Source organism: Ochotona curzoniae, unplaced genomic scaffold, assembly GCF_017591425.1.
Source record: "Ochotona curzoniae isolate NIBS_2020 unplaced genomic scaffold, NIBS_Ocur_1.0 scaffold_2587, whole genome shotgun sequence".
Lineage (NCBI taxonomy): Eukaryota > Metazoa > Chordata > Mammalia > Lagomorpha > Ochotonidae > Ochotona > Ochotona curzoniae.
In genome coordinates, this window is record NW_024467096.1 from 1,521,867 (window position 1) to 1,549,648 (window position 27,782).

Sequence of the window (27,782 nt, forward strand, 5' to 3'; positions counted from 1 at the left end):
GATTCTGTCTTTGCATTCAACTGTCTCTTAAGCAGGAACAAGCAAAAATAAAAACACCCACCCTGATCATTTACCTGGAAACGTTGATCTTCAGCTCTTCCATATGGATGGTCATCTGTCTAAGTTGATCCTTTAGAACACTGCAATTCTCCTCTTTGAGTCTAATTTCTTCTTCTTTGGTTTGAATAGCATCGCTGAACTTCCTTTCCCATTTCTTGGCTTCATCTATCACCCTGTCTCGATCATCTTGGAGGGAGGACATGCTCTTGGTGAAGGCTGCGAGCTGGGCCACTGTGCTGTCCAAGCTTTCCTGAAGCTGCTTCACTTCCTTGTCCTTCCTATTCAAAGTAACCTGAATCTCCCCAAGTGTCTCTTCCAGGTGGACTTTTTCTCTACGCAACGCATCCAGCTTTTCTTGCATGTTCTTCTTCTCTTTCAGATGTTTCTCTTCAGCCTGCTCCAGTCTTCGCTCAAGATCTTCATCCTTTTGCCTCATTTGGCTTTTAACTGATTCTTTGTTTGACTGAAGTTCCTTTTTTAACTTGAGATTGTCTGCTAGGACCCTTGCTGCTTCACTTTGGGTGTCATCCAGCAGTACTTTGAAGCTAGCTAATTCTGCCTGTGCCTTTTTGTGGTGATCAGTGGTTTGAGCCAGATTTTGTTTGGTTACTTCCAGATCTTTCTGAGATTCAGTCTGCACAAATTCTAGAGCCTTCACAGTTCTCTCTAGAGCACTGATTTTCTCTTGATACCTGATGCAATCCTTCTGTAGTTGCTTTACTTCTTGCTGTTTTTCCTTCAACAGCTCCTGAAGTTCCTTTGCATGGCTTTTATTACCAGGTCCTTTCTGAGCTCCTTGCAGTTTCTCCAGATACTCCTTTCGTATTTCTGATTCCACTTGAGTTTTTTCCTTGACTAACTGTTGCTTCTCTTCTTCCAATTCACTCACACACTTCTTCAGGTTCTGCATTTCAGATTCCAGTTGCTCATTTTTTATTTGGGCATCCGTAACATTCTGGTAATAGTTTCCAATGCTTCCGTTAAGTTCTGCTAACTGATTCATTAGCCTCTCCTCTAGATCATCCTTCTCTTCTTCTGCTGTCTCCTTCAGTTTGGTGACTCTGGAGAGTTCTTCTTGCATTTCCTGATTTATCAGGTTTATCTTGGTTACTTCTTCCTGAAGCATTTTGAGCTCACCATCCTTTGTTGACATCTCAGTCAACAATGCCTTTCTCTCACTCTCTAAGGTCTGGCTAAATTCCTTGTCTTTCTGCTTCTCCTCCTCTAACTGAGCAATTCTTTCTTTGAGATGATCAATCTGCTGCAGGTATTTATTGATTTCATCGTGGGTGCTCACAGTCTCGTTTATGCCGGGCACAGCACTGTGCTCTGCCTGAATGGATTCTGAGCTTTCGGGCCCTGTGTACGTGCTCACAAAGTCTTGTTCTGTAGCCTCACTTGGTACAGATGGTGCTGCCTCTTCAATGATTTCCACGTGGTTGTCTGGTTTCTCACTGCCCTCTGGGCCAGACTCTTTAGACAGGCTCTCTTCTGTTTGATGCTTCAAACCTTGAACCTCTTCACTTAGTAAGTTTCTCTCAGCCATTAACACCTTGAACTCCGCAGAAAGAGTTTTATACTCTGTTTTGACTTTTTCTAGCTCCTCCTTCAGGTCAGAATTGGAAGAAAGAAGTGCTTCTAGAGACTCCTTAGTTGAACCTTCCGCAGGCTGAGCTTCTGTTCTGAGCCTCTCATTCTCTTCTTCTAGCTCTAAGATTTTCTGCTGTTTAGATTTAGCAAACTTTCTCATCTTTTCCTTCATTTCTTCCATTTCCTGTTCAGCTTCCTGCAGCTGCTTTTCTGTCTCTTTCTTGTCTAGTTCTGTGCTTCTTAACTTGCCATACAGTTCTTGCTTCTCTTGCCTCATGGTTTCAATGACGTGTTGGATCCTTTCTGCTTCATTACTCGCATTCTCATAGGACTGCAGAAGGACTTCGTACTCTTTCTGTAGCTCCTTGTGTTTCTCTTGCCACTCAGTGTTCTCTGCAATCTTCGAACATTTCAAAGACTCAATTTCCTTCACCAAGTTTTCCTTGTCTTCTGTAAGACCCTCTAGAGCTAATTTCAGACTTTCACAAGAACCATTGAGACTTTGATTCTCTAGCAAAGACCTGTCCATTTCTGCAATGAGTTTGTCTCTTTCTTCCTGAAGAAGACTCAGCTTTCCTAAGAACGTATCTTTTTCTTTATTTTGAGCAGACACTTGGCTTTCCACATCTGCTAGAGACTTGGTGAGGTGTTCGATGGTCTGTTTGGCTACAGACAACTCCTCGTGGAGACCCTTGTTTTCCTTTAGTACCTCTTTTCTGGAAATGAGGGCAGCTTGCAGCTTCCTCTGTATTTGTTGCTTTGCTTTACTTTCTTCTTCAGCTTCTTCTGGTTTTTGCTTCAGTTCACAAAGTTCTACCTGTAAGTGCTTTATCTTCTCATCATGCTCTTTGGCTTGCATTTCCAGCTGTGTGTGCAGAGACTTAATTAAAACCTTTTGCTCCGTTATTTCTGTCTGCACTTGGATAAGGGTTTCTTCTTTCTTGCTAACTTGTCCAGAAAGGTAGCTAATTTCTTCTTCCTTTTGGCTTACAACTTTCTGCAGTTCATCTAATTCAGGCTGCAATGTTTTTAGGTGTTCTAGGCCAGCAATCTCTTGTTGACTGCTTTCCAGTTTCTGTTTCAGGCTTTCTGCATTGGCTTCAACTTCACGAGACATGGCATGCAATTTTTGGATTTCTAAATCTTGTTGATTTATGTGCTCTTGTAACCGAAGTACCTCTTCTGATTTTGTAGTGAGCTCACTTGTCACAGAATTGATTTTCAATTCCAACTGCTCTTTTTCAGCCTCTAGTTCTTTCAGCTGGGCCTTCATTTGGCCAACAGAAATACTGTCCTGCACCTCAGGGTGAGAAGGATAGTCTGAGTATGAGTTGGCCTCTAAGACAGGCTGAGTGGGGTGCTGTCCTGGGGCTGTGGATAATGCATCTTCTAAATTTTGAGTGGGAGAATCCTGTGCCTGCTGATCGGTGCCTGCGTGATTTTTATCTATGGATTCTCTTACTTGAATCTGAAGCTGCCTTAGCTGCTCGCCAATGTCCTCATTTTCCTTGCTTTGCTCATCATACTGTTCTTGCAAGCGATTATAGTTATCTTTCTGTTGCTTTAGCTCCTCCTTGAGATGTTTTTCTTTCTCCTGTGCCTTTTTAAGAATCGCTTTGCGGGAAGTTAAGGCTTCCTGTAGCTTCTTTTGAAGTTGTTCTTTTTCTTTTTCGAGGCACAGTATCTTTTCTTCTAGTTCTGGTTTCCAGTGTTCTCCACCACCTGCACCAGGTGGACCGCTCACCACTGTCTCTTTCACAGATGCTGCTGCAGCTCCATCACCTGCATTCTTGCTACCTGTGGTTAACTTCTGGATAACTGCTTGATTTTCCATGATTTCTGCCTGGAGCAAATCTATTTGGCTTGCCTTTTCTTGCAAGTTCTGCTGCATCTGTTTAACCATTGCCTGTAGCTGTTCTGCAGTTGCCACCTTTTCTTCCAAATCCTTCTTTACATGCTCTAATTCTACTTCTTTCTCGGATATTGCCTGTTTTAAAGCAATCTCTATTTCTCGGTTCTCAGAAGTCACTGGTTTTTCCAAATCTTCTTTGTTCTCCTTATCTTCCTCCATTTCCCTCTTCTCATTCTCACCGAGTGGGATCTCTTTCTTGGATTCATCTCTTGCTTTGGCTAACTCCTCCTCTAACCTACTGACTCTTTGCAGAAGTTCCTTTCTGTTAATAAGAGCTGCCTGGAGCTTTCTCTTTCGCTGCTCACTCTCTTTCTTCAGTAGGTCTATTTCACGCTGAAGTTCTTCTTTACTTGCTAGCTCTCCTGGGCTCGACTCATAATTAGGTTTGAGGCCAGAACCCACTTCGTTCTCTTCTTCCACTTGCTCTTTTTTGGCTTCTTCAGCTCTGGACAATAAATTTAGCTGTTCCTTAAGAGTCTTAATTTCAACACCCAGAGAAAACTTCTCTTCGTTAAGCTGAACCATTTTCTCAGTCATACTAAAGCTGATCTCTGTCACTTGCTGATCCTTCTCCTCAATAGTTTGTTGGAGGGTTTCCACATCTCTCTTTTTCTCCAGTAAGAGCTGATCCATTTTTGTAATTTCAGCTTCCTTCTGTGAAAGGGCTTGTGAAAGCTCTTCCACCTTACTGGCCATATCCCTCACACGTTCTTCGCTCTCCAGCACTTCACCTTCCTTCTTCTGCAGCTGGCTTTGCAGGCTTCTGATTAGTGTATTCTGCTCGGAAAACTCAAGCTGTACATCATCTAGTTCCTTCTGCAGAACTTCAATTTTCACATCTTTGGATTTGGCTTCTATGTTGAGACTGTGGATCTGCTCTGTGAGCAGGTTGTGCTGGGCAGTTTGGCTTTCATAGTCCAGTCTTCTTTGTCTTTCTGCTTCCTCCAGGTTCGTTTGCAGCTGTTTCACCTGAGCTCGCAGTTCTGTTAGCACGTTGAGCTCCTCCAGCTGAGAAAGAAGCTGGTCTCTTTCTTCAGACAAAGCAGCCATTCTCTGGCTGGTGCTCTCGGCATTCCTTGTATGCTCCTCAATCCGCTGGGTTAGACGGCTGATTTCCTTGGCTTTCTCATCCAAACTTTGCTCATAACATTCTTGTGCTTTATGAAGACTTGTCTCAAGTTCCAAAATTTTACTTTTTAACCTTTCCAACTCTTCCTGGTGATGCTGACTGATATCGGGCCCAGCAGAAGGGGACTTATCAATAGTGTCCTGCTCTGTGTATTTCAACTCTACTTCAGCGTCATTTGGATGTGTTTCCTCAGATGTCACAGCCAGGTACTGATTGCCAGTCTCCTCTTTTTCAGTTGCTGGAAGGCTGCTCTCCTCAGTGGGTATGAATGGAAAATCTTGCCCTCTATCTTCAACGGCTTCCATACTAACAGGAGGTCCCCCCTCATCCTCCGCCTGTCTTATTTCTTTCCCGTCAAGGACCTCACGCTCTTCCTCAGCCTTTTTGCCCTGGAGTTGTGATTTGAGAAATGCAATTTCCTCTTGAGCTTCTTTCATTTCCAATAACAAAATAGATAATTCCTTATGTTTCTGAGAAAATGTACTCTCTACGATATCTTGTCTATTTTCTTCCACAGGAGAGCTATTCTTGTTGAGCTCAGTAACATCAACCACGCTGAGGTGCTTAAATAAGAAAAAGAAAATCAAAAGGCCATAATCAGATGTTTTATAATGTAAAAATAGCCCAAAGTTTAGTATTTCATATGTTTTCCAAAACCTGAAACTTTTTAATCAAAATCTTGGCATTATAAGCTGCTAAATCCTCACAGAATCAGTTTGCATTTTGTCAATTGGACCTCTGAGGACTCTGTCAATCCTAGAATGAGATCAAGCTCTACTCCTGAGAGCTAGACCTGCCTCACGTGACAAACTTTTTCTTCAGATTAAAACTCCTTGAGAGCTAGCAAATATTCATAAAATAGGCATTAACAGACCTGCAGATTGTCAAATATATAGACTTAGATACATTACTGGGATTCATAATGAAAACAGTATTCTGGAAGTGCTTGGACATGTGATGATAGGTATGTTTGATAAAACATGAACCCACTTATTACCAAGATTGCTGTGTTAGATTTTTAATTTATATAACTTATTCCTAAAATTGTTTAAAATTGAGTTAAGCAGCAGCATTTTATTAAATGAGCTCAGGGACTGGGCACATAGTAACATCTTTATTGAGGCCAACAGCACTGTGTTCTCCTATAGAAAGACGTCCCAACTGGATTCGAGAACAAACATATACAATCACTGGCCTGTCAAATAACACAGTGGCCAAGAGCACGAGCTCTGTCACCCAACTTCCCAGGTTCACAACTCAGCCACTCTGTCCACCAGCAGAAGCCAGCACATGGTAGGCATTCAATGAAAATCAGAAAATCTTCCTATCATTCCCCACCAAGGCAACAGAAACATTGCTTTAGAATTATTCACTGTTACCTCATCATTTTTCATAAGCACTCTGCTAATCATTTCAAATCCTCTGCCCTCCACATTACCTATATCTTCATTAAATTTTTAGAAATCAAAATTCAAGTGTGTATTCAGCACAGGGAAAAAGCTGCTTTACAATTTCTTCATGTCACAGTCCTACTTCTTTATCCAGATGTACATTAAGAACTGACATGCTCAGAGACATCCTATTCATAAGAAAATATCCATGTACCTCACTCCTTTCCTTATTCTCTCTCTTATCCCAAATGTTCTTATTTCCTCTTTTAAAACTATTTTTCATGCCATGCACACTCGATCGCTCTTTTTTCCCTTGGCCATGCTCTCTTGCAGCCCCTATGATACCTACCGACATAGAGTTCAATTAGGTTTTGGCTAGGGCAAATAATCAGTATTGTCCTACCCCGAGAGGGTAAACAACAAAAGAACCTCACTCACTCTAACTATTCTCTTGCTTTTCTAATACTACTCTTTCCTGTTCAGCTAAGTTTACACCATATTTGAACCTTTTCTATTTGCTTCTTCCTACCTGTGGGGATTATACTGTCATCATTCCTATTGCAATTGCTTTTTAAAAATGTTTAAATATATTTATTTTTTATTTCTTTGAAAGGAGGAGAGATAAAGATCTCTCTTGTCTCTAAACTCATATATGAATTCTGCCAGCAAACTAGCAGCTCGATAGCCAGCCCTGAAGATTTTGGACATGCTAGCCTCCATAACCACATGAACAATTCCTTAAATCCCTCTGGACTTCAAAAAGTTCATGAAGGGTAGAATTTAAAAACAAGCTTATTTTGATGAAAAATGTTTAAATGTGTGCATTTTTCACTGCATTCATTTTCTATGAACGTTCAGAAGACCCCTCATTATGCATGAATTTCACAATAATCTTACATTAGCAGAATGACATTAAGCAACTTTATATCTCTTATAATAATAGACTATAAAGATCACCATCTCCAAAGATTCTCTTTTTATATAATGCTAAACAGTGTGAACTGTTGAGGAAGGAGAGGTAGTGAGGAACTGAACTCATCTCTCCATTGAGAAACTTTCCTGAGCTGGACAAAGCAGCTGAGGACTAACTCTGTCCGCACCTACAATGTCAGGATACACTTAAACAGCAGAATGATGGACTTATGACTGTTTCTGAAGGACTAAAGTATAGGGAAAATCAGTGGTGGGAGGGGGCTTCAGGAGGGGGTTTAAGCAGGGAAAATCCCAGAGCCTATGGAACTGTAATATTAACTAAATAAATACATGTATTCTAAAAACAAAAGAAAGGGGGGAAAAAAGAAATGAGTTTTTAAATCCCAAGTAAGTAGCTCTTATATTTGTGTTGATTTAGGACAAAGAATTTAAAATATCCAAAAACATAAGAGAATAAGTAAGAAATAATGTCCATTACGAGTTTCTTAAATATCATCTGTTAGGTAATATAATTCTCTGTGAGCAGGAGAAGATTGTACAAATGTGGAGATGTAACGTTAGCCGCTCTTTCTCACCTTAGACCACACTGTGTTTGCACTGAGGACACATCACTCACCTCCTGGACGTCTCTGTCTGCTTCCCCACTTCCACCCTGAGCCTCCAGGAGAGTAATCTGAGAAGACAGTTTTTCTGAAAGTCACAAATACAAATGTCCTTAGGAAACACACATGGAGTGTTTAAAAAGAGATGTGATAAAAATGTGATGTTATTTAAGATACCTGAAATAATGAAGATGAGAGAAATAGGCAGAACAGGAGAGATCAAAGCTTATCTTATTAAACTAATGTCAGGAGAACACAAAAAGAGATGTAAGACAAAATGGCAGTAGATGATGAGTGCTATGTAACTAAACAGTGCAAGGCTTCAGGGAAGGGTATCAGGGCATATGACACAATGTGGAACTTTGCCTTATCCATAAGCCTACTACATTCACAAAATATATTTTGCATTAATAAAGCATCTACCATGTCTTCAATGTTCTTTCCACGTATTTATAAAGAAATCAAACTTTAGTACTAAAATGGAACTGCCTAAATTTCTTAACGACCAAATAAGGCAACAAAGAAAGGGATCACCTGAACAGATTACACAGTTAGTTCAAAGCAAGCAGGCTCAGAAGAAACCAGGCTCCTGAGTTCTACCCTCCAAGCACCATGTTCTAGAACAACGAGCATCTCTTAACAACCCCCTGCCAAAAGCTTACACTTTCAGAGGCTTAGATACATCAAAGGAAAAAATAATTTATTTTTTATACTACATCCAAATTGTCCAAGGGGCCTTCACGTTTTGACCCACTTATTCCCCAACCTCCTCTGTTTGTACTTTCAATGTTCTGTTCATTTTAAATTCAAAGTCAATTCAAGATTGTGTATAATAGGTTCAGATATTTCACAGGAAAACATGAGGAAGGAAGGGTCTAGTGGTAGAAATGGCAAGGCAAAAAGGAACTTGACACACAAACCCAAGGTCTCTTATGAGATCAGATACAAAAGCCAAAACAGAAAACCTGGCATTGATTCCTGCAAAGTCAAGGAAAGAGAATGCAATTCATAAACTGCCACAAAACTATGTGAAAGCCTCATGAACCAGACAAGAACTGATGGCAAAACCGCCAAATAAGCATCCTGGACAAAACAAAGTCTCAAAAGTACTACTTTGAGTTAAATAATGAGCTGAACTTGTGATGTATTTTATTTATTGACATTGGCAAACGTAGTATAATAAAGGTATATAATACCCACTTTAGAAATAAGTGGGAAACTGGGCCCTGTATGGTGGCCTAGTGGCTAAAGTCCTCGCCTTGAATGCACCGGGATCCCATATGGTGCCAGTTCTAATCCCAGCAGCCCTGCTCCACTTCCCATCCAGCTCCCTGACTGAGAAAGCAGTTAAGGACGGCCCAAAGCCTTGGGACCCTACACTCGCGTGGGAGACCCACAAGAGCTCCTGGTTCCTGGCTTCTGATCGGCACAGCTCTGGCCATTGTGGTCAGTTGGGGAGTGAATCATTGGATGGAAGATCTCCCTTCCTGTCTCTCCTCCTCTCTGTATATTTGACTTTGCAATAAAAATAAAACAAATCTTTTAAAAAAGAAATAAGTGGAATACTGTACAATGGCTAAGATGGAAATGTTGGCTTTAGAGTTGAATAACAAGTGTAATTTGTTATTCATTCTTGCTCCTCTAAGACATAGCCAGTTAATCTGACATGAATTAGGTCAGTAAAACATGAACCATTTGCTTCTAGATCTTATGAAGTAGATGGTAGGTGGAAGTAGATACCTTCATTCGACTTGGTTCAGCTGCTACTATCTGCTAGTACTATACTAGTTCCAACTAAACAAGAGAGAAATAAATAAATAAAACTAAAATTAAGCCTGCTGAACAGTTTATATTTTACCTTAAAAGAGCATATAATCAGTAAAAATGACAAACATATAAATAGGTCACTTTAATACAATGTGAAAGGTATACAAGGATGTCACAAAACACAAAAATGCATAAGCTCCTAGCTCCTGACTGCAGCCTGGTCCAGCCCCAGTCACAGCAGCCATGTGGGGAGTGAACCTGAGGATGGAAGATTTCCCTCTCTCTCTTTGAATAAATAAAATAAGAAAAAAAAAAAAAGAGGTAAAAGGAAAGAGGTCAGATTCTAAGCAGTGCCCAGCATAAGGAAAACCCAAAGTGGTTTCTACTTTTGCACCTTCGTTTATGCAATCTATCACCTCATCACACAATTATCACCAAGAATACCCTGTCTTTTTTCATTTGTTTACTTACACAGTCATCATCATCTTATTACTCAGGTATCGTTCAAGTCAGACTTCCTAGAACATACTCTGACCATTCCAACATTAATATAAATTACACAGAAATTGGCAGTATTTACATGGCACACTGCAAAATGTTATCACATGTAAACACTGGTAATAAGCTCTAATGATTGCATGAGAATTAATCTTATCTTTGATAATTACCCACTCTGCAATCTAGGAACTTTATTATTATAAGATCAGAGAATCTATATGTTAACTGTTTTCATTTATACATACCATTCTCAGCTTTCAGCTCCTCCAGCTTTAAAGAATCAAGGAGGAAGGCTTCCTTTTCATTTTCTAGTTCTAGCACTCTCTTCTGCAAAGAGGCAATATCATCCTCAGGGTCTGCCTAAATGGAAGAAAGACAACAAATGAATGATTCTCGAAAGTCTCCATACTAATGTCCAGACTGCCTCCAGCCGGTTTGCTGTCTCAGAGTTCTCCAGCCATGAAAATACTTTAAAATAGTACCTACTTATCTGCCTACGTAATCTTTGAAGAACTGTTTTTATTTGAAGACAAAAAAGAAGAAATGCAATACACAAACTGACCCACTGGTTTTTGAATTTAAGATCAAAACCTGAATCACAGAGATAAAAAGCCCAATCTAATACAGAAGAAAGAACATTTTAGGTTCACAAACACTATGTTAAGATAAGTAGAAAGGTTTATCTCCTGAAGCAAGATCAAAATGAGAGGTTCCCCAAGCAGGAAGAAAGGCAGATGTACTATGCACCTTGTATGAGAGGAAGGAGAGTCGTAACTGTTTTTTTTTTTTTCTTTTTGTTTTGTACTACCTCAAGTACACTCATGCCTCGCCTAGCAATGGGGATGTATTATGAGCAATCCATTTATTAGGTGATGTTGTAGTTTTGTGAACACCGTATAGGTGCTTAGCAAACTAAGATGGCCATGATGTCACTAAGCACTAGAAACCTTATAGGACCACCATCATAAATTCAGTTTGTTATTGACCAAAGTATTATTATGCAACATGTATGACAAAAATTTCCTAACACTTAAATTGTACACACGGAAATATGTGACTTTCCTAAGGATACGCATGTATCTAATTACATCACAAATTTAGCTATATGTCTTTATATACATTTTTTTCTCCAAGAGGATTATTTCATAAAAATTTTCATAAAATTGTATAATTTTTATGCCATAAGGGTTTTTTTTTCTTAACAGTGTGCTTGATCTCTAACACTCACATTGAAAGGGAATAGCCAAAATTCCAACAGAATAGTTACAAGTATCTTTGGCTTGCTGAGTGAGAAATTGGACTTTAGGACAGACATACCTGGCAGAATGTGAGGAGAAAATTCAGAGGGAAGAGAGATTATCAGCAAGAACAGCCCAATATTCTGTGAATAAACTTATCCCAAATTACTGGCTAAATAATGAACTAGGTATTTTCAGTGGTGACTTAAAATGGTCCAGTTAAGATAAAAATAACTTTTTTTTTGGTTTTATTTTCACTTTATTTGAAAGGAAGGCAGATAGATAGTTCACTCTCAAAAAAGTCACCAGCAGCTCATGGTGCACATTAACAGGAAGCTGTATCAGAAGCGGTGGAGCCAACACATAAACACAACACTCCAGTAAGAGATGTGGGCATCCCAAACAGTAAGTCACCCACTACATCAAATGCCTACTGCTGAACAGAGCTTTTACGTGGCTCTCCGCTACAGGCCAGAGTTTGTAGGCTGAGTCCAAGTTACTATTTAGATGAACCACATAATGATTCAGATTTTGCAGTTAGCAAACAAAGATTTTAAAAATGCTAGTACAGGGGCCAACACTGCAGCATAGAGTGATGAGCCAGTCTGTAACACCAGATTCCATGTAATTGCAATCCAGCTCCTTGCTAATGCAGCTGGGGAAGCATCAGAGGAAGATATGTCAAATACAGTAGGATCCCTGACACCCTCATGGGAGACCTAGATGAAGTTCCTGGCTCCTGAGTTTGACCCAGTCCACTCCTAGCCAGATTGGTGCAACCATCTAAAGAGTGAACCAAAAGACGGAAGATTTCTGTGTGTCTTTTCTTTTCTCTGTCTTTCAAAAAACAAATAAATTTTTAAAGATTTTTTAAAATTTTTATTGGAAAATCAGATATTTTTATTAGAAAGCCAGAGAGGAAGAGAAACAGAGAGGAAGATCTTCTGTCCATTGACTCACTGCCCAAGTGGTCACAATGGCCAGAGCTGCGCCGATCTGAAGCCAGGAGCCCCAAGCCTCTTTTGAGTTTCCCACACAGGTGCAGGGTCCCAAGGCTTTGGGTTATCTTTGATGGCTTCCCAGGCCACAGGCAGTGAGCTGGATGGGAAGCAGGGCCACCAAGACACAAACTGGTGCCGATACCAGATCCCAGCACATGCAAGGCAAGGACTTTAGCCACTATGCTACCACACAGGGATCAAAAAACAAATTTTAAACAAAAATAAAGAAGTTATTATAAAGCATGCTTAGAATACAAATGATATGCTTTAAATAAATGGAAAGGTAGGAATCCTTGGACAAAGAAACTAAAACTTTTAAAAAGCTGAAATTCTAGAACTAAAACAAATATCTAAAATGAAAAATTCAATGGATGGGATATATAACCAAAGAAAAACTTGGCAAACCTGAAAACAAATCTACTTATCCAAGCTGAAGTCTAAAAACATATAAAAGAATAAAAAAAAGTATAAAAGAATAAATGAATACAATCTCACGAACTATGCAGGGTAATATTAAGAGTCAGTATACGTGTAATTGCAGTGTAAAGTCAGAAGAGAAGAACAGAATAGGTAGGAAAGAAATTGAGAAATGGCCAAAATTTTCCCCAAAATAAATTATACATGTAAAAAATTTAACAAAAGCCAGCAAGAAAGACAAAGAAAATCACATAAGTATACTAAATACAAAGTTTTTAGGAAGGAAAAAAAGCTCTCCATGGAAAAATGAACTTTCCATACAGAGAACAATAATTTTAATGACCATTTGATCAAGAAAATGGTAGAAATTAGCAGGGAAATATAGTAAGAAACAGTAGGGGAAAATATCATAGGCCACAAAACAATAATACATTTTTATTAGCTATGAGAAAAATTATGTAATCAATAACAAGTATCATTCAATAATAAAAACAAAATAAAGGCATTTTTTGATCATTAAGAAAAGTTTAATCGATATGAAGCACTGCCCAGGAATTGCTGACCAACAGGCTAAATTATGTCGGGAAAGACATAATTTTAAAATGGAGAGAAATGAACTCAGTTACCCCAATCTGACACTAGCTGACTAAGATCAACAAATTTTCCTTATTTTGCTCTTGATCAAGGTACTTGCTATCTATTACTAACTCAACGACTTAATGGCTTTCAGGATTCTTTTCAAATACACTTGTTCCCTAAAAAGTATTGATCAGGACAGATAAGACACAAGGTTAACACTACTGTCTAGAATTAATCCTCATTAAAGCATTAAAGTAACCAATAAAGCAAAGCCAACAAGTTGCATCTAAGAGAAACTCACAATTAATTACCTGTGTGCCTTCATTGTAAACATCTGGCGAAGAAGTTTGAGATGCTGTCTCATGTTTCTGCAAGGTGGATTTATCCAGAAGTTGGCTAATTTCTTTGGATTTTTGCTGGAGTTGATCTAGGGAAAGAATACAAATAGAAATGATAGCTGCTTTAAGTCTGAAACAAAAGCTGCACCTACTCAATGCTGTTATTCAGTTCAATTCTTTAATTAAAATGATGCCAACAATATTTCAAACATTTTTAAAATGTTATTTATCTGAGAAGCAAAGCGACTGTGACAGGCAGATCCCTGGTTTATCCCCAAGATGTCTGCAATAGCCACAGCAAGGCAACACTGAAGTAAGACGTCTAGGACTAAATTGGGGCTCTTGTGTGAATGCAGGGACACAAAGTATTCCATCACTGGTCTCCTGGGGCGAGCATCAAGCTTCAGCCACACGCTGGAAATGCAAGCAGAGACAGCACTTAAACCCAGGCACTCTAATGTGAGATTTGGCATTCTAAGCAGGTGCCTTAACCAAAGTCCAAATGTGCACCCAACATGTTTATTTTAACTTTTTCAATGTTCTCAGGGACCAAAGGACACACTTCAGTAAGAAGTAAATTATATAGGCTTGGATTTTTAATAGCCATCTTTTCTTTTCTCCCTGGAAAACTACTTTAGTGGCTTTTACTTTATTTCCTTCAGTTCCATACCACATTTCCACAAGGTGGTTTTAAACATGAACATGGTTCAGTTAAAAGGACAGCACGCTCAAGCACATCTGGTCACGGAGACCTGCAACTGGTACTCAGTACTATGATAAATACAATACGAAGACATTTAACTGTAATCAGAAGCAAGAAAAATGCAACCAAGCATTGAGAAGACATGCCTTTCTTCTTTCCAATGCTTTTTTTTTCCTTTTTTAAAACCAAACAGAATGTTTACCTCCACAGACTTATGCCCCAAATGCCTACAATAGTACGCAACAAGAACCAAAGATGACAGCCAGGAACTCAATCCAGGTCTCCCACATGCTGCCTCAACAGGAAGCTGATGTCAAATGTGGAACCAGTTATTAAACCAAGGAATTCCAATATGGGACATACGTGTCTTAACCACCAAGCCAAACAACCACCCCAAGAGGCCTTTTTTGGGCCCAGTATGATGGCTCAATTCACTAATCCTCCCCTTCAAGTGTCAGGATCACAATCGGGTGCTGGTTCGTGTCCTGGCTGCTCTACTTCCCATCCAGTTCTATGGTTGTGGCCTGGAAAAATAGCAGAGGATGATCCAAAATCTTACCACCCTGCACCTACATAGAAGACCTAGAAGAAACCCCAGGCTCCTGGCTTCTGATTGGTTCAGCTCCAGCCTTTGGAGCCACTTGGGGAGTGAACCAATGGACAGAATATCTTTCTCTCTGTACCTCCTTCACTCTGTAAAAAATCTACCTTTCCAATGTAAATAAAGAGATGAATAATCTGTAAGTATTTTAAAAGAGAGAGAGAGAGAGAAGCCTTTTTTCATCCTACTGACGAAACTGACCAAATGCTGTCAACTGATCCCTATAAGGAAGAATCACGGGCCACTCAGGCACTAAGACCTGGGCTTCAACAGCACACACTGACCTTCCAGCTGCTGAATGGCCTGGGCAGACTGCTCTGCCTGCTCACTCTTCTCTTGGAGAAGCTGTGAATTTTGATCCTTGAGAGCATCACAGACAGACTGCAGCTCCTGTTCAGTTTTTTGAAGATTCAAAATGCAAGTGGTCTTCTCTTCCACGTCTGCTTTGTACTTGTGTTCCAAAGCACTGTACTTAGACTCCAGTTCAGCCCGAGCATGACCTGCTTGCTTAAACTCTTCCATAAGATGCTGCATTTCTTCTTGTAGACTATGCAAGGATAATTTTTTCTCTGCCACTTCCAGTTCCATCTTTTCCATCTGAATCTTGGACTCCTGTCTTTCTGTTTCCACGGTGTTCCTTAAAGTACTACACTCAGCTTCCATCTGCTGTAACTGCTGAGACAGAATCTAGGGAAAATGGCAAAGGTTCATGAACCTAAATAACATTGCTTTTCTTTCAGTAAACACAGTGCCTCTCTTGGATGAAGGATGGTCTTAGTCACCTGGGACCAAACTTACAACTGTGTGAGTCTGTATTTTTGCTTTTTGACTCCTTTTGACAGTTTGCATTCACATTTATTTGTCTGTGTAATTATCTTTTAATTTCTCTCTCATTTAAGATAAATTCCATAGGGAAGAAGCTTAGTTGAGGAAAAAAAGGCATTCTAGAGAAAGTAAGATCCTAGATTTAAAACAACAAAGGAAAACAGCAACAATAACAAGTAAGTTCTATGAGGACAAGAGTTACGCTTTTGTTGTTGTTGTCTTTTTTTTTTCCTTTTAGTTATATTTGTTTTGCTCATCATGCTCTCACCACCCATGAAGCACAGGATATTCACTGGAAGAATGAATAAATTGCATCAATTCTCCAAAGGCTATCGTTATGCTGCCCAGAAAATGAAAGCGGAAACAAATGATCCCAAGGAAGCGTACCTGATTTTTCTGTTCGGCAGCTGTCAGCTCCTGTTGAAGCAAGTCCACGACCTGAGCCCGGCCCAAGAGGGCTTCCTCGTGTTCTTCAAGCTTTCTCTGCAGCACCTTCAACTTCTGAGAAAAAAAATAAAATGCTTTGGACAAAATGTGCTAACAACTGAACGTTATTTCTACTTACCTTTCAAAGTGCCACATGAATCTGTGTACTTAAATTCTGGGATATGGAAGATGGTAGACTAAAGAATGAGACACCCGAACGCCATGCTCCCCATCCAGCAGCACCAAAGAATCTCCAAAGATGTCTTCTCCATAGCACCCACACGCATACACAGGCCAGCCCCTGAATCAGAGGGCCTTTTTAATAACCAGAGGAACACAATACAGAGTCACTTTCAGAATTAGCAGTTAATGTCCTGTACCTAAAGGCCATAGGTACATGTAGATCTTAACTCCCAAAGAGAACACTCTCTGTAGGCAGGAACCATTTCTCCTGTAGTTTCATGCATGGGGCAGGCACTTGAAAAACTCTTGCTGGACAAATAAATCAATGACACATATACAATTAATATTCTATGTAAAGTGATATACTTTGAAACTTAGTGGTGCATTCTGAAGAATTGCTTAGAAGTTTTCCCACCAAAACGATTAGGCAGATCAAACATTAAATACCATTGGAGAGCCTTTAAGTACTGCCCTGCACTACACATTAAACAAAAACAAACACCGTGAATGTTAGTAGATGATGAAATCAAGCACAATGAAGCCAGTTTTTAAAATCCATTCAATGATTTTCTAAGATGAATGATTACTGACTTAATATACGTCTTTATGGCTTCAAAATTTCACTGTGCTAATGTTTGGGAGGCTTAAAACTGACTTCATTGATTTGAAGTTTTGGGTCAAGTTTTTAATGTGTGAAGGCTGCTACAATCAGAAAACTAAAGAGAAATCAATTTCTGACTACATTTGCCAGGTAAACTCAGCTTCTGAATAATAATGATTTGATTATAGAGTCATGAAAGGCAAGGTAAGGATAAGAAAAATAAAGAATTAATGCACAACAGAAGACAAAGGCACCCCCACCAAAAAAAAAAGCCAATGAGGAGCACACCAAGACCAAGTGCAGAGCAGCAGGGAAGGGCAGTGGCTTCAAGGTGGCTGTGGTGATTTCACCAAAGGTAACCCAAATGTAGTCATTCTGCCAAATATTAGCAACACACCTGTTGCATCTCTGTTTCCACATCTGCCTGGGTTACTAACTGAAGAAGCTCATCCTCATGAAGACGAACTTGTGTCTCAAAGCGCGCATCTTTCTCTCGGACCACCTGCTGCATGGAACTCAACTGAAGACACATACCAGAGAAACTAGGCAAGTTACACTCCCCGAATTGCAAAAACAAAATTCACAGATTACACTACAAAGACAGACACTGAGAACAGACAGATAGAAACTTTGCAAAATTTCGAATATCAAGAATGAGAATGTTGGAAATGAGATAAGTCTGACAGTAACTTATGAATGTGAAAGAAACCCTATGAGAAAATCTAGAATTCAGTGTAAATATAAATTTAACTAAAAAGTGTATTCTCATGGTCACAAAAATGCTTCAAATCTACAAGTACTGAATTTTTTAAAGTCCCAAAAATAACAAAATATTTAACAAGTTAGAGCTTTGTTAAACTCTAAACACTTCCTTCACTGCTAAAATCTTTTTAATGAGATTCTCACACCATGTAATTGAAAATTCAAATGAATAGTTTACTCAAGATTCTATAAACTGGAAATACAAATTTATCTATGTAGTTCTGGTTTCAAAAGATGACTTCTATAAAAAAGTGGTGAGCTTACAAATCCACCTCCACAGATGGCTATTTTCAGCTTTTAGCATTTGCAGGCATCTAGATCATGCTTGTTGTAATCGGCTCTTAAATGGAACCAAACAAGAAAAAAAAAAAAAAAAGGAAATAAATGGACTGACCATGATATTCAATTCCAGTGGTCTTACTTTGATATTATATTATTGCCTGCTTATTCACTTCCTTAAGAACCAGGGCTAAGCAGCCTGACCAGGTTTGCCCATTTTGCAATGAGCTTCCAACTACTGCTGATTTTTCAGTTTGTGACATTATGAATTCAGAATTCTGTGTTTCAACTGTGTAGGCACAAAACCCTTTCATTACCCAAGCACTAACGTGCTTTTCTGTAACTATACCTTATTCTTTTTCTGAGACTTTCTGTAATGCCCCTCCCCACAACTGGAAGGCAGAATAGGTATTCATCATGGTTTGCCAAAATCTCAAGTTTACCATTAACATTTCTTGACTGTTCCTTTCACAATAACCTCTTTTCACTTCAAAATGCTTTGTTGTATAGCAGGTGTTGTGCGGCAGTGGGTTAAGCCCCCAACTGCAACACTGACATCCCATAGAGGCACCAATCTGAGTCCTAGCTACCTCACCTTCTCACCCAGCTCCCTAGTAATACACCTGGGAAAGCAGCAGATATGGCCCAATTACTGCGATATTTGAGAAAACCAGATAATGACTGTGGCTCCTGGTTTCAGTCTGGTCCAGAACTTCTGTTGTGGCCCCTTTAGAAGTGAATCAGCAGATGGAAGATTATATTATATATATACATATACCTATACATATATATGTATGTATATATAAGTTTGAAATATATAAGTAAATCTTTAAGGGGTTAAAAAAAAGCTTTGGAGCCAGCACCAAGGCATAGATGGTAATGCTGCAACCTGGTATTTCACATGGGCATTAGTTCAAGTCCTGGCTGCCCCACTTGTGATCAAGCTCTTGGCCAATACACCTGGAGAAGCAGCAGAGGATGCCCAAGTACTTGGGCCCCTGCACTCACATGAAAGACCCAAAGAAGCTCCTGGCTTCTGGTTTTGGATTGGCTCACCTCTGCCCACAGAGGTATTTGCAGAGTGAACCAGGGGATAGAAGATCTCTCTCCCTGTTTCTCCTTTTCTGCAACTCTGTTTTTCAAATAAATAAATAATCTTTTGGGGGGGCTTTTTCATATTATTGCTTTCACTGGCACTTATTTGGGATACTTTATATTGCAATGGATTCGTTGAGATTTATATATCATAGAATTTCATAGTGAAAGACAACCATATGTTTCAGGACTGATGTGTTGGCTCAATTTGCTAATCTTCCATCTGCAAGTGCAGTCATCCTGTATGGGTGCTAGTTCATGCACCGGCTGCTCCACTTCCCATCAAGCTCCCTGCTGTGGCCTGGGAAAGCAGCGAAGGATGGACCAAAACCTTGGGACTCCATCCAAATGGGAAACCCACATGGGGTTTCTGGCTCCTGGCTATGTACTAGCTCAGCTCTGGCTGTTGCGCCCATTTGGGAAGTGAACCAGTGGATGGAAGATCTCTTTCTATGTCTCTCCTCTCTGTAAATCTGCCTTTCCAATAAAAGAAGTAAATCTTTTTTTTAACTAATTTTTTTTTCTATTACAAAGTCAGATATACAGAGAGGAGGAGAGACAAAGGGGAAGATCTTCCATCCAATGATTCACTCCCCAAGTGGCCACAACGGCCGGTGCTGCGCCAATCTGAAGCCAGGAACCAGGAACCTCCTCTGGGTCTCACACAAGGGTGCAGGGTCCCAAAGCTTTGGGCCGTCCTCGACTGCTTTCCTGGGCCACAGGCAGGGAGCTGGATGGGAAGTGGAGCTACAGGGGGACTAGAACCAGCGCCCACATGGGATCCTGGCGTGTTCAAGGTGAGGACTTTAGCTGCTAGGTCACGGTGCCGAGCCCAAAAGAAATAAATCTTAAAAAAAAACTCACTTTATTACCTCCTATAACATATGCAATATTTGCATATAAAAGGACATAGTAAAAGCTACCAGGTAAGTTTAAGCATTTCAGGATACAAAGCTGTAACTGCAACCACAGCTGAGGCCATCTGTGTACAGACAGCACCACTAAAAGCACAGGTTAATAAAGTAACTCCTCATACGTAAAATTAGTTGTGAGGAAGGTATTTCATCAAAAAATGAATAAACATACATACAAATTTCATGATTCAAAAGCATTCCTGGAGGAAAATTATGGGAAACGTGGCAATCAAGAAAAACAGGAAGAGTTGAGAATGCCAGTCCCACCAGAAAGAAATATGAAAGGAGTGTTACACACTGGGATCATTAATCATCCAACTGCATAACTTACATCACTTTCTCATTACATGCTCAGTAAATAATATTCTGTTCATAATTTATCTTTCTATTAGCATTTCATTTTAGCGAAAGAATGGACCAGATTATTTGCATTTCTTTTGGGTTATGTTTCAATTCCTTTTGAATTCAGCCTAAAGCCTTTCCTAAGACTATTAATATCCAGTTATTATTGAAATCAAGGTCTGAAGAAGTAAGAAACAGATATAAATTGGGCTATGAAAAATTTATCAAGGCAAATAACACTTTTCAAATTTTTGCTGTATTTCTTAATGACACTGATATGCCACATTTCTAAAGTTCTTACTACCATAACATTAAACTATCTCACACTCCAGCTACTTTTATCCACAAAGATTTTAAGAAGTATCTGTCTGATCTGGCTTGCCACATGACACTGCACTTCATGACTTCCGGTCCTCCTGTTAGGAGGAACCTTTTGGCCCTACCTGTGCAGCTTGCTCGGCCTGCGTCTGGCTGAGCTGGGTCTGCAAGTTGTTGATGACTTCTTCCTTCTCCTGGAGCTGCTGTTTCATCATTACATATTCTTCCATCTCCGTAGAATTCTTATCAAACTGAGAACACAGCAAGGAAGAAGTTACATAGTAATCTAAGTAAAAGGATCAGTATCTAATTATTCTGCCTATCTCTCTCCTTTCCAATAAATACATATAATATTCTTTTACAGTTAACACAAAGAGAAATGCAGACTACAGTTTTTAAAACGTATCAAAATTCGTTGTCAGACAAAAGCAGTAGCAGCAGTTACCAATTTTTCTGAATCCTCACATAGACAAAGTACAACTAGATAAAAACAAAAAAATCCATGATCAGCATTTATAATAGAAAGATAGTCCTACAAACCCTAAAATAAAAAGCAGTAGGGACAGAACACCAAAAGGTTTTTGTATTAACATCAAAAGATTTTGTGTAACAAAAAAAGAAAAAAAAAAAACAAAGGCAATCATCATACAGTGATGTCTGGTCACCCTAAGTACAGAAAAACCACAAAGTAGTATTTGCTGGACTGTCCATTTGGCCAATATAAGCAGAGCAGCAGAGTTCCCCAGCTCTCCGTGATGGGCTAACACAGGGGGCCCACGGTGGAGAGTACTAAAAGGGCTAGAGCAACACAGCCCTTCGGACATCTCCAACACTGGTACAAGCAGACTCCCTTCAAAGACAGCCTCACACTAGGAAACCGAAGTCACAATTCAGCAGAATGAGGATAACAGAGACAGAAGAAGAAAAGTTCTACAAATACACTAAATAATTCAGTATTAACTAGCTATATTTGACCAGAGAGCATGAGATGCACATAATGCAAAAGTAAATAACTATTTTAATGTTATTCAATTTTACTTAAATGTAAAACCTGAAATATTATTTTCCATCAAGTAAATTTTTCAGTATGATTATATTTTTTTAATATTTATTTTAATTGGAAAGGCAGATTTATAAAGAGAAGGAGAGATAGAAAGAAAGATCTCCCATCCACTAGTTTTACTCCTCAAATGGCCACAATGGCTACAGATGAGCTGATTTGAAGCCAGGAGCCAGGGGCGTCTTCTGGGTCTCCCATGTGGGTGCGAGGGCCCAAGGCCTTGGGACATCCTCCACTGTTTTCCTAGCCCACAAGCAGGGAGCTTTATGGAAAGTTAGGCAGTCAGTAGCACCAATATGGGATGCTGGCAGAGCATTAGCTGGCTGAGGTATTGTGTTGGTACCAGTATATCTCATTTCAGTTACAGCACCATATAAGTTATAATTTAGACATTGCACAAGTAATATGTTTTCAGGAAGCTGTTTGTCAATGGGCTGATTCAGCTTGAAAGAAATTTTTAATATGCCTGTGTAACAGGGTTACTTAGAGCAAACCACATGAATAACAGCTAATATCAAATCTAGTGGTAACCTAAGTCTCCAAAGAGAATCATAGTGAAGGAACAAATCACACAGTACATATTACACAATTCAAGAAAATTACTCTGAAATAAAGATGTGAACCATGTAAGCCAGAATATCAAACACTAACGCATACTCCAAAAGAATTACTACACTTGAGAAGGAAGGGAAGAAGGTAGGAGTGGAGGAATATGATAATATACACAGAAAAATATGCAGTGGGAGTCCAGAAAAATGTACTTATAAAATAATCCATTGGGTTTTTGTGATCTGTTCATGTAATAATGTGGAGGCAACTCACACACCTACCTGTGCAGTTTGCTCTGCTTTTGCCTGGGTAAGTTGTGCTTGCAAACTGCTAATGATTTCCTCTTTCTCCTGGAGTTTCTCTTTTATCTTCTCTATTTCCATATCTTCCTCAGTGGAACTCTTATCATGCTAAAAATACAATCATTTGATTATAATCATTTGATTACAGTCTTATCAGAATTACAGGAATAAGAAAAGCCAGCTGACCGGACCACAAGTAAGGACTCAGTTTTCTGGCTTAAGCACATCGTCTCATAGCTCTCATCTTACCTACTTTGATTCAGGAAACAGCAATAAACCAGACTATAAAAAAACAGCTACACAAAAACAGACCTCAAGCGGCAATGCTGACACTGTGACCAAGTGATGACCCTCAGTTTGCCATTCTGACAGCGTTTAGTCTGAAGGAAGGACCGGGACTGAGGTCTTGAGTCAACAATTTAATCCACATCTGGACCCAGTTACTTCAGCCACAACCTGCTGCCTCCCGGGGTCTGCAGCTTCAGTCAGAAGCAGATGGGCACAGCAGAGCCAGGCTCTCTGACAAAGTAGGCTGCCTGATGAGGGGCTTAACTGCTCAGCCACTCAGAGCTGTAGAAAGGTTTTTTTCAAATTTATTTACTTCAGAAGAAAGAGACAGAGAGAGAGAGAGAGAGAGAGAGAGAGAGAAAGGAAGGAAGGGAGGGAGGAAGATGGGAGGGAACAATGGAGGAAGAGGAAGAAAGAAGAGGAAACAGCGAGATTTCCCATCCACTGATTCACTCCCCAAAAGCCTGCAGAAGCCAGGAGCCAGGAACTAAAGCCAGGTCGGCCCCAGCAGAGATTCAGTTAGTAAAGTGGCCACTGCTGTCCCCCAGCGTCGGCACTAGCAGGAAGCTGGATCAGGAGTGAGAGCCGGGAACTGAACTCGGGCACTTCGATGGGGACACTGGCATCTTAACTGTTAAGCCAGAAGCCTCCCCATGTTCTCCTTTTTTAATTCCCTGGATAGTCTTGACTTGTAAATGGCATTTTATGTTCATGTCTTCCATAAGTCATTGATTCTCCCTGTGTGGTCTACATACTAGCTAGAATACAAGCTCAATAAAAAAAGGAATAAAGCTTAGTATTGTATTATTTTAGCATCAAAATGATTGTTTTGAGTGAAGATCTGCTAATATTAAGAAGGCTCATCCTTTTTACTTATTTTTATTTATAAAAAGAGAACAAATTCCCGGTAGTTAACAGATAAATTTCTAGGAACAAAATGATACTTCTCTCCCCCTTCCTTTTTTTGTTTCACTTTTAAAATTTTTCAGATACTTTACTTCTTATGTGAATATAATAATACAAAGAGAACAGGTTCAGCGCAGTCTATGGATACAACTGCCATCTTTCCTCTCCCCCCTTCCTCCCCCTATCCTTTATTCCTCTCCCCTCCTCTTTCCTTTCTGTTTCTTTCCTCGTTTCCGTCATTCATTCATTTTCAGTTTTTCAGACAGCATTTTTACTCAACATTATAGACAAGGGTGTAAGACTCTACTAAATAAAGAAATCAACAGGTAAAAAAGACTTCACTTCAATGCTAACTTGGGCAAGCTTTTCAACTTGGGAAACATGGTGTACTCCGTCACAGTACCTTGGAGAGCTGGTCCTCTGACTGAGGCTCTGCAGGCAGACCTGTCCCTCCTTGAGCCTTCATTTCTTCTATGTGTTTATTCAGGGATGTTAATTTAGCCTTAGCATGAAGCTTTAGTTTCTTTATCTTGTTATCAGCAGCTTTTCTTTCTTCCTGCCAGAGTATAATGGTGGTGAATACGTAAGTAGATAGTCACAATCTACCTAGCAAATGACATAAGTCATTTTCAGTAGGCATTATTTCACAAGAAGCAATCAGATCACCTGGTAATGTGAGGGGAAAACCTGAGAGAAGGGGTTAGCTGCCTATCCTTTATCCAATGCTCTGGAAGAAAGGAGAGAGGCAGTGGTACCTGCAGAGCTTCATCTTTCTGCTGCAGTTGCGCGTCCTTCTGTCTAATGATCTCTTTGAGCTCCACCACCAACTGCTCTGCATAAGCCAGGCGCTCCACAACATCCTCTTGTGTTTGACTGTTAAGTTCCATGTCAGATTCCTGGGGTAATTCCTGTCAGAAGAAAGGATGCCAATGCATCAGAGAAACTGCAAATTGGAGATCCTTCATTCCAATTTTGTCTTATTTTTTGCTTAACTCACAGTTTTCACTTAAGAATCTTTCCTACTGAGATTCAACAATAATCACTAATATAACCATTACAATGTATTTCTATAAATGCTAACCATTTTGCAAACATTAAATCTTAACTTTTCGCTATCCTTTTAAACTTTATCTTTCAACTCTGATTCAATAGTAACCAATATTACTAGCCATTACAATGTATTTTATAAATGTTGAACATTTAATAGACTCATTTAAAGTCTTAATATTCTAATTTTACCAGAATTAAAGTGGACCACAGATCACAAAATATTAAGTGAAAGAGTATAATATTTAAGGGAGTAGTTGAATAAAATTCTCTTAACCATAAGGGAATACCACTTGCTGCTTCACAAAACTAAAGGACTTCTTTTGACTTCTCATGTGGTCCCCAGAAAATACAATCCAAATTATATAAAAGAGGTGAATTTATAGCAGCAAGTAAATATTTATATTAAATATTATATAAATATTAATGCACATTTAATGTAATATAAATGTGCTCTAGTCCCTCTCCACTTGTCATTTAAATCTGATCTATGCAACAGGAATATATATGCTCATATACCAGAGGAAGAGGACTGCAAGCACTCTGGCATTAGGTCAAAACAGAAAAATGAGAAAAGATCTTTCAAATTTCACCCATGAATTGGTCCCAATCACTGTAGTTCTTCGGCTACAAATTTACAGGAGAAGACATTTATAAAGTCTCAGTACTTTCATCCTCACCTTACACTCTTCTGTCTTAACTGGGTTTCCTTAGAAGCACACAGAACAGTGTCTCATCAGTTTACAGCCAACAGAACTACTCACGGTGTCTAAAGGAGCCGTCATATTCTGATCAGTGTCATCTCCTGATAATTCATGCAAAACCACATTTGCTAGTCCTGATAATCGGCTCAACATTTCTGCAGAAAACAGGGAAAGAAAAATATAACAATCAAAACAACAGACACAGACTTACCCTATTTTGGTAATGATATTTTCAATAGAAAAATGGTGCATGTGATATAAACTGAATAAATTCTACAACATGACGATGTCATTTGAGTGTGTATCGTGTAGTCATGCACTGCTATTTTCAGTGGGGAGAGCACAGAGAATATAATCACCACCACTAACACCAGTCTGGTTTTTTTAAAATTTATTTATTTTATGATACAGCTCCATAGGCTCTGGTGTTTTCTTCCTTCCCCCCAAGTCCCATCCATCTCCCCACTGATTTCCTATATATTATTACAATAGTATAGTCCTTCATAATCAGTCATAAGTCCCTCTTTCTGCTATTTAAGTGTATTCTGACATTGTAGGCATGAACAATGGCAGAGTGCAGCATCCTATTGTCAAGACCTATTTGACAGTTTCATTGGGAGACAATCTTTGATTTGGAAGTAATGATGCATACTGCATTGTATCTTCACATCTCGATATGACAGTCTCTACTACACAATTACTATACCTCCCCTTAAATGAAAAGCCATAAAACAAAATCAACAGGAAGAAAAACAGAATTCACAACTTGAAGTTGAATAACATATTACTGACTAATGTGTTACTGCAGAAATGAAAATCAAAAACCTTCTTGGCAATAATGCTACTGTATGATCTATGTATGATTCAGTAAGGAAATTAGTAAGAGAAAAATACCCTTTTTTGAATAAATGAAAATAAAAACAAAAATATCAAAATCCATGAGATGTAGCAAACACAGTATTGAAGAGCTACTGATCCTGTGTTTTGCAAGAAGGCTGCCTTATATCAGAGAGAACAAATTTGTCTTTTTAGGATTGGCTTATTTCACTGAACATAATGGTCTCCAGTTGGGACCAAAATTTGATTGCAAATGGTAGAAATTCATTCTTTTTAATGGAATATAGATGTATAACAGTTTCTTTATCCAGTTCACTTTCGACAGGCATTTGGGTTGTTTCCATGTTTTTCTATTTAGATTATACTGCTGTAAATATAGGATTATAGAACCTTTTGACATATGTAGATTTCATTTCCTTTGGAAATATTCCCAGAAGGGGGATAGCGGGGTCACCTGACAGATCAATTTTTAGTTCTCTTAGCACTCTCCAGCCTATGCTCCCACCAGCGGTGAAATATGGTATTTTTCCCCTCACATTCATGCCAGCAGGTGTTGTTACTAGAGCTCTGAATGTAAGCCAATCTCAGTGGAGTTAGGTGGAACCTCCATATGGTTTTCATTTGTATTTTATTGATAGCTTGGGAGTCTGAGCATTTTTTCATATGTCTATTAGCCATTTGAATCTGTTCTTTTGAAAAATGTCCACTAACACAAATTTTTTCTAAAAATACAAATACATAATAATTAAATCCAAGCTCATAATTGGTATGTCCACTATAAAGTTTATGTTTAATGCCCTTTCTTTACAGCTTCATTTATAAACATGAATTCTTATGTTTTCTTTCCTTGCCAGAACATTATTCCTCCTGCTTTTTCCACTAAGCCCCAAGATTCAGTAAGACCTTTTTTTGTGCCCCATAAATGCTATTCTTTCAGGAAATATTCCTGACAAACCATGTGTTTCCACTAAAATTTAGACAGAATAATTATTCAAATGTGCAACAATAAATACATATTTTACAAAACAAAGAAGAATAAAAGTCAATAATCTAAGTGTCTTCCATGAGACTAGGAAATAACCACAAATTAAAATGATGTACATAGAAAAAGAAATGCAATAACCAGAACAGAAATTGTTAAAACTGAAAATACACTGGTGGGCATTATGGTAAAGAGGGTTAAATCATCAACCGAGTCCCCTGCATCCCTTATCAGAGTACCTGGGTGAATCTCCGTCTCCTCCATTCTCATGTGTCTGGGAGACAGTAAACACGGCCCAAGCATCTGTGTTCCTGCCACACATGTGGGGGACTCCAAAGCAGTTCATACCTCCTGGCTTCAGCTTGGCTCAGGCCTGGCTGGAATAGTCAGCTGGAGGACCAGTGATGAAAGACAGCCCTCTCTGTCTATTCTTTGCGTTCCAAGTAAACAAACTCATTTCTCAAAATTAGTTTATACACACCCACAAATAAAACTAGAGCAAAAGCAATAAAATTAAAAACTGCCTCCTGGCTTCAGACTGGCTCAGCTCCAGCCTCTGTCGCCACTTGTGGAGTGAGCCAGCAGATGCAAGATCTTTCTGTC

The 27,782-nt window shown here is 39.2% G+C and overlaps 1 protein-coding gene across 5 annotated transcripts in view; it reads right to left on the minus strand.

Annotated features, from left to right (window-relative positions):
• GOLGB1 (golgin B1) overlaps positions 1-25,711 on the minus strand; it is a 47,478-nt gene extending 21,767 nt beyond the window's left edge. The window contains exons 1-12 of one of the 5 annotated variants that reach the window (XM_041002596.1): positions 25,421-25,711; positions 24,365-24,517; positions 24,013-24,165; positions 22,395-22,523; positions 20,630-20,746; positions 17,192-17,299; positions 15,972-16,085; positions 15,044-15,446; positions 13,429-13,544; positions 10,128-10,242; positions 7,614-7,705; positions 75-5,227 (exon numbers count right to left, since the gene is read on the minus strand). In XM_041002596.1, coding sequence (XP_040858530.1) covers positions 75-5,227; positions 7,614-7,705; positions 10,128-10,242; positions 13,429-13,544; positions 15,044-15,446; positions 15,972-16,085; positions 17,192-17,299; positions 20,630-20,746; positions 22,395-22,523; positions 24,013-24,165; positions 24,365-24,517; positions 25,421-25,513 — 6,746 coding nt within the window. In that variant the 5' untranslated portion in view covers positions 25,514-25,711. Of the gene's footprint in view, positions 1-74; positions 5,255-7,613; positions 7,706-10,127; positions 10,243-13,428; positions 13,545-15,043; positions 15,447-15,971; positions 16,086-17,191; positions 17,315-20,629; positions 20,756-22,394; positions 22,524-24,012; positions 24,166-24,364; positions 24,518-25,408 lie in introns of all 5 variants that reach the window. The other 4 variants (XM_041002594.1, XM_041002593.1, XM_041002597.1 and 1 more) reach the window with 4 other exon arrangements.
• Positions 25,712-27,782: the final 2,071 nt, after the last annotated feature.